The sequence below is a fragment of the Aethalodelphis obliquidens genome, unplaced genomic scaffold (genome assembly GCF_003676395.1).
Source record: "Aethalodelphis obliquidens isolate GAN/ISIS:26980383/991018 unplaced genomic scaffold, ASM367639v1 scaffold1, whole genome shotgun sequence".
Lineage (NCBI taxonomy): Eukaryota > Metazoa > Chordata > Mammalia > Artiodactyla > Delphinidae > Aethalodelphis > Aethalodelphis obliquidens.
The window spans coordinates 45582921-45590829 of NW_020837945.1; the positions used below are offsets into that span (position 1 = coordinate 45582921).

The following is a 7909-nucleotide window of genomic DNA, read 5'->3' on the forward strand; positions in this document are numbered from 1 at the left end:
AGCCAAAGACAAGAACCCATGAGTAGACTATGAAATATTTTTTAAAACCACCAGAGAATATACAGAAACCATTGCAGAGGTAAAGAGAGATATTTATAAAATGAAATCCTCTCATGTGACTAATGAAACTTATTCATTGTATCACTTTATCTGTATGTGAAAAGTTAATAATGCTTCCAGGTTTTAATATAAGAATTTTATAAACTATGCATATGAGTATTCCAATGAAAGACTGAGGATTGAACACACACTTAGTTTCATCCCCTCTTCAGATCTCACTGACAGTAAAGAGACTTTTGTTTAAAGCCATTTAACCCAAAAAAATGGGAGCGACAAAAATGGCAACCAGATTTTGGAAGCCAAATATCTGATGAATGTTGAATAACTTAACAGACCTGAGAAAGCGGAATTCTAAGCTAGCACTGGAGAAAGCTGGAAAGCATCCTAATTTACATTGCAGATCCCCTCAAAGGCTCAGAAATTGATGGAAATTGGAAATAAGGATGAAGTGAGACAGAAAGGAGAAGACAATTATACATCCTTGCCCCAAAAGAAGATTGAAGTTTCATTCTTTGCAGAGAGTCAAATAGTATCCCTGGACTGGAGAACACCAAGCACAACTGTATGTTGGCATGCTGACCTGAAAATGAGGAGTAACTGAAAGTTTCATACTGAAGGTTATAACCGTCTTCTGCCTTCTCCTATTTCTCCTAGAAGACACTGGCAACGGGTAGGAGACAGCAAGTCAACTTTGAGGAGTCAGACCAGACTAAGAGAAAAGACCTAAAGGTATTAACATCAGAAATTCTCAAGGAAACGGCTTAGCTAGATACACTAGACTGAAGATCACTTTTGACAAGCCTCACACATGTAACAAAATTCCAGTCAGCTTTATAGTGTTCACTCATACATATGAGAAGATAGCAAAAGATCACCAAGTATTTGAAGATCAAAACATTAGAATTATGGAACATAAACAAAAAAAAGCAGATTAGAAGAAGACTATTTAGGGAGAACATTTCAAAAAACTATTAGAGTAGCTTCAAAGAGATAAGAGAGAATGTATTACTTTCATGAATATGACAAGAATACTACTTGAAAAATAACAAAAAAAATGAGTTCTTGGAAAATAATAATAGAATAGTAGAAATGGAAAACTCAATAAAAAGAAGATAAAAAAGAGACAATCTCTCAGAAGGTGCAAAAAAGACAAAGAATGGAAAGAAAAGATAAAGTAAGGAGTCATTTTAGGAGGCTCAATAACCTAATAAGAAGTTCTAAAAGAGAGAACAGAGAAAAAAGAGGGGAGAAAGTCATCAAATAAACCATCAAACAGTATTTTCCAGAACTAAATGATGAGTTTTTAGTTGCAAGGCCCCTTGAGAGCCCAATGCAGTGGATGAAAATATTCCCACACCAAGGTGCATCATTATTAAAATCGACACTGTAAGACAGAGGAAGATTCTACAAGTTTCCTGAGAAGAAAATAAGAGGTTTCATCTAGAGGATAAGGAAACAAAGTAGCAACAGACTTCTCACCAGCAACACTTGGAAGCAATGCCTGGAAGAATCTAAGGAGAAAATAATATTCTCTGGCAGTATCAGTGTATTATAACTGTATAATTAAGACATCTTCAGCCATGTAAAGTCTGAAGAGTTCACTTTCTATACCATTTACTAAGGTAGCCACTGAGGTGTACTGATCAAAAACAAAAGAATAAACCAACAAGAAAAAAAAAATAAGGGAAATAGGAAAATCTGCACAAGAGAGTTGGGAAGGAATCCCTAGGATGATAGTGGAGATCCTAGAGTGATAATGAAAGATCTCATATGAAAATAACTGGGCAAACATGGAGAACAACTGGTTCAGATTAAATAGTTTTACACAAGACTAAGGGAGAGTTCTTTAAAAAAGTGAAATTGATTGACTGTGTATTATGCTTCATAATAGTAAAGGTTGAAACAGTGTGAGAGTAGTGGGATTGAATTAATGTTAAGTACATTTTAAAAAAAAGCTAAAGCAGGGTTGGGGATGAAGAACAATTAGTAACTGCAGGGAAAACAAAATGTAGTAGAAGAAAGGAAAAGTAACTGGGGTATATCACTCATTTCAGCTGTGAATAGCATTCATATAGTCATCCTATTGATGACTACATCACTGTGTTAGGAAAATGGGAGTATTGGTCACATGATGAGCGTGGCAGAAGAACAGTGTACAAGTGTGTGAGAACCGAAGCCCCTTATTACATTGAAGGAACTGATATTTCAAGAAGTAATAATAAAAGCATATTATTTAGAGATACACCGGTAATCACCTAAAAGGGAGTTGAAAGTAGTTGCCTGTGAAAGGAGAAAGAGGGGATGAGGCAAGAACTGCTTTTTTTAATACAAGCCTTGTAGAACTAGTTGATTTTAATTAGGTGCATGTACAATGACAGAAATACAAACTATAGTGTGAATTGTGCTTTTAAAAAGAAAAAAGCATACACATAGGTTTCTACCATGTTCTTATGGATATGTCTTGGATTACTTTAGAGAATGGGTTTTGCCCTGTAGAGACTGATAATTTTTTATTTGGTTTTTATTATCAGATCAGATCCAGGCTGTGAAGACATGAAAAGATAGTATTCGGAAACCTCAACAATTTTCAATTCAAGGAATATATATTAAGGCAAACTGAATACTTTAAATTTTTTGAAAGTTTTTACATCTAAGAATACTTGATAATCTTCTGCTTATATTTATGGACTCTGAATGAGGTTTTTAAGAACATAAGACTTCAGGTATGCTAATCTGGCCATTAATTATATAAAAACTAAATGTTTCCTGAAGGGCTCCCTCCCCAGAATTATCAACTTCTTGAAAGGTCTACATTTGATTGTAATAAGAATGTGTAAAGTCAGAGTTATCTCAGTATCTCATCTTGATTTATGATATCTTTAATGCATTTTATTTTTTTAATTGTCTTCTAAAAACTTAGCTTATGATATAACTTTGTAGTAGGATTATGCTTGTGAAAAAGAACTTTTAAATATTTATAAGGGACCATGGGTAATTAATATATATTGAAGTTTTGCTATATGTCACCATCAATAAAACATAAAATGTAATATACAAACTAGTGTGCTTTATATGCTGAAAAGAATAACGCTGTGTTAATATGGTGTTTGGTATTTTACTGTCAAACATTTGTAAATTACCTGAGTCCAAGTTAAGCTGAATTTATTTATTCAGTGAATAAAACACTGAATAAATAAATGAAACATCTCTGTACCTATACTAGTTTGGCATTGTCCTAGGCAATGGTGATACAAGGTAAACAAAACATATTCCTTATCCTCAGAGAACTTAAAATTTAATGAGGGAGAATTTGAGAATCTTTTCATACAGAGTATCTAATTTTATTTCATTGGCTGACTGAAAATATTGCATTTTAAGATTAAGAGGTATAAAAATGAATTAATGTGATTCTTCATAATTATTACAACTGACTTATTCTTTCTTCCTTTAAAATGTCTCCAGTTTACTGCAGTACTTTGTTAAAATAGACTGTGACTCACCAACTGTGTTTTTCCTGGGCATAAACTGCTACAAAAATGTTTTTTAGAATTTTAAACATATCTCTGCCATCTACTGTATGCAAATTGTGTTACTTCTCACAACTTAGAGACTGCTTATAATTGTAAACTCTAAATAGAAGCTTTCATTTTTAATTAATCACTGGGAAACAGTGGATAGAGCAATGGTGTAAATTCTGAAAATATTACATATAAAGAAAAACTGTAATATATAATGTGTAACATCATAAATATCCTTAGGTGTGAAAATGATGAAAACAGAAGACAAAAGGTAAGTGAGTAATAAAGATGTATTATGATAACTACAGTAGTGGTATGTTTCACAGAGATTTGAATAAAATATTTTTAAAACTTCAGTAAAAGTTCTATAATTCAGTTTCTCTTAGTCCAGAAATCCCAGTGCTTTCGAATTTGGCACATTGAAAGTCATCCAGAATATTCCAGTGATCCAGCATTTTAGCTAGCTTGCCAGCCTCTCATAAATTGTTTTGATGAAGATACAAAGTAAGTCTCATTAATCTAGAGGTGCCTCAAATATAAAAAAGACATGAACATGAAAACACTGTAATTCAACAAAAAAACCCTAATATGCTATAACTATTTTAGGAGGATGGAGAAAGGGGTGTTTTAAGAGAATTCAAATCCTCATCTACCGTAAGGTAACAATAACAATGATAAAAGCTATCACTATATTTTGAGCAAGATATTATTACATGTATGGGATTTTGCATCATATAATCCTCATAATAGCCTTATGTAGTAGATTCTAGTGTTTGTTTTATAGACAAGGAAACTGAGGCCTAAAAAAGGTTGTTTATGGTCACAGAGCTAGTAAATGGTGGTACTGGGATTCAGAACCAAACAGTCTGTTTAAAATGGATGATTCAAGAGCTAAGAGTATTACTGATTTTAGAAATATAGAGATATCTGCCATAAGAATAGCTAAAAGGATGGGAAAAATCTCTCACTGGGGTGGGAGACCAGGATTGGGGTGCTGGAGGTCAGGGACAAGGGACTACTGTTTTCTTCTTTTTGCTTGTTTTAAGTCTATTAACACTTCAAACTTTAAACTCTGGACAAGAATGACTATGATAAAAATAATTCTTGAAATTATGTTGATTTGTTGATTCTAAATTAGTATTCCACAAACTACAGTCATTTACACCTATGCAAATATGTAGAAGAGAGTACTAAATGCTTCCTTTGTTTTCATGATCTCCAGATCTAGTTTATAGTCTATAAACATCCATTCATACTCTACATTTTCATGTAAAGATTATGTAGAAGCAAGTTGGGCTACAGTGGTCACAGCATGCCATGTGTGCATACACTGAGGTTATTGCATTTGTATTTAACATATTATGCAATTAAAATTTATTGCATTAAAGCTCAAGCAAGTGTTTTTTTATGTTTAGACATCACTGTGTTAACAAAGTTTAGTTCATTAAGCTCCACATTTCAATGTGACACCTCATAAAATGTTCAAAAGTTAGCCTATTGTATGTTTTGCATTTAAATATTTATAATGTGGCCCTCTTCAGCCTGTGCCTTATAAATCACAAAAGAGCTGAGTTGTATATATTTTTCATTTATAGGTCGTCTGCTAAAAATTATGAATTGCCTTCTGATTACTTATTTTTTTCCCACCATATTGTGATTTCCATAAATATATGTAGTTACTCTAGAGAAAACTTAAGGCAAATACATCCTGCATGTAGCTCTGGTACATTAAAATACATTAAAAATGATTTGCTTTCTGATTTTTCCTTCTTGCTTCTTAGTTAAAAAATAAATAAAACCGATATTAAATGCTCACTTAAATGGATGTTATAATAGGTTTGTTCATTTCTGTGACTGGAAGGAAATACTTTGAGAAATGGTTATTGTGTTTAATTAAATGTTTCAAGTAACTTATTTATTACATTTTTATTGTGAATCTTTCTTATTAAGGATGTTCCTTCTGGGATTTACAAGGAACTGCCTCAGGACCATTACTGATTCTTCCCTCTGATCATTCGATTTTAATGCCACACTTGGCAGCTTCATGAACATATAGTATTAAGCTTTTCTCTGGTGATTTAGAATAAACCAAAAAGGAAAAATTTAATTCTTCACCAAATTTCAAGTCACCAAGTAATGCTAGAAGTCATAGAGGAATAGGAGGTACTTTGAAAATAAAATTTGGTTAGAAATATAGTAGAAATAATAAACATTTTTGTGGGTTTTACTATGTGCCAGGTACTTTCTAAGCATTTTATATATGTATATTACTTCATTTAATAACATAATATGTATAAAATGGATAACTAATAAGAACCTGCTGTATAAAAAAATAAATAAAATTCAAAAAAAATCATCATAACAGTTCTATGAGGTAGGCGCTATTATCTCTATTATGTAGGTCACGGGTCAGCAAACTACTAATCTGTCTTTGTATGGCCCTTGAGCTAATAATGGTTTTACATTTTTAAAGCGTTATTTAAAAAAAAAAAAAAGGCAACAGATACAGTATGTGGCCCACAGAGCATGAAATTATTTACTGTCTGGGGCTTTACATAAAATCTTTGCCGACCCCTATCATAGATGATGAAAGTGAGGCAAAGGAGGTTAAGTAACTTGCCTACAGTCCCATTGCAAATAAACAAAAGACCCCAGATTTTGAGTCTAGACTATCTGGCTCCAGAATTTGTGTTCTTAACCTCTACAAGGTTTCTTGAAAAGCTAAAGAGCATTCTAAAATGGAATAGAACAATTTGAAATTACTTCTTTCTTAAATAATTATATTAAAGATGAAAAATCAGATGCGAATAGCTGAAAAGTAATGCTCATTGAAATCCTTTTCCCCCCCCCCCCCCAGTTATATTGATGTCTTGGCCCTCTGATGTCTTTTTCCTTCCTTTTCTTTAAATGGGTGGCAACAGATGGGGCTGATTCTGAAACATCAGACATGTTAATGTTTCAAAGTTTAATCACACACAGATTATCCCCAAGCGTCTGGCGTGGTCTTCCAGATTTCTCAGTGACTTTTACCAATATTTTGAGTTAACTGATGACTAGTGTTGACAGTCTTGAAACGTGGTAAAATGTAGGCGCATTAATAATCCAATTTGTGGATATGCATTTTAAGTTGCGACCCCAAGTAACAACTATAGCTAAAAATATTTTCTTAATTGCAAATATTTTATGGCTTTGCCTCAATGTTCTAAATTTTTGCCATTTGACTATTGGAATAGCATATATCCATAAAGGCCTAGGCCCAGAAATCAGTGTGTGTGTGTGTGTGTGTGTGTGTGTGTGTCTGTGTGTCTCATTGTCTTTCGGAAAACTTTATAAACTCTTCCAATTATTTAATGAAATGTTATAATGTTACAGTAAAATATTACTGAGATAGGTTTACATTTCCTTTAATTGAGAGTAATCATTAATGTTGGAGTTAAAGCCAATTTCACATTAAGCTCTATTTAGGCTCAGTGTGTGCATGTGTGTGTATATCAGAATGTACCATCCTAAGGTCATAGGAAGCTCTCACTTCACTCATTTTAGTGATCACTAACTATTTCCCCAGGGCTTTCTTGGGAAGGTTTATAGATAAATCTTACAGATACGTTATTCTTTCTGTGTTGTAGGGTTTTTTATTTTGTTTGTTTTTGTGATGCTCTTAAATGATACGTCAGTTCTTGCCATTTCTGGAAACTTTATTATCTACTTGATAGAGTTTTTACTGCATTTTTTAGATGCTGGATTATTAGTATATTAAGTACTGTCCACTAATTCCATGAGCTTAATTTATAGATTCACAAAATATCACTTATTCCTTTTTACATTGTAAAACCCCCATACTGTGACTAATTTTATTTCATTTATACATAGCAGGACAAAATTTCTTAAGAAAAAATAAAATGATTTCCAAGACCCTGTATCAACATGGTATCTTGTTAATGTTAAAATCTGTTTTTCTAATTTGAAATATGTCTAACACAGAACTATTTTTTAAATATTAATGCTATGTTTGCTGATTAAAAAGTGTGTTGGTCTCTATAAAGGCAAGAGGCAGTATTTTTCTACTAATTAGACCTTCAGATGTAACAAGCAGATATATCAATACTTATCACAGGACTTGTCTATGTGGGAAATGGGTATAAACTTAAGAAATAGACTATAGTTCTTTCTTAAAGAGATCAGGACAATCCTGAGGCTTCGCCTCCATATCAGGAGGTCTTAGTCTTTTTTAGGAATAGGAATAGGGCTTGCCCTACTGTAGAAAAGGATTCGAGCAGCAACTTTGTCTAGGAAGCCTACAATTGTATTTCCTTTTAATATAAGAGAATTAC

The 7909-nt window shown here is 32.7% G+C and overlaps 1 protein-coding gene across 4 annotated transcripts in view; it reads left to right on the top strand.

Annotated features, from left to right (window-relative positions):
- The window catches only part of ARL6 (ARF like GTPase 6), a 51682-nt gene extending 45864 nt beyond the window's left edge, over positions 1–5818 (top strand). For 3 of the 4 annotated variants that reach the window (XM_027102885.1, XM_027102894.1, XM_027102874.1), the window contains one exon: positions 2592–2737. In XM_027102885.1, the coding sequence (XP_026958686.1) occupies positions 2592–2617 (26 nt within the window). In that variant the 3' untranslated portion in view covers positions 2618–2737. Of the gene's footprint in view, positions 1–714; positions 790–2591 lie in introns of all 4 variants that reach the window. The other variant, XR_003432107.1, reaches the window with a different exon arrangement.
- The last annotated feature ends 2091 nt before the right edge of the window (positions 5819–7909 follow it).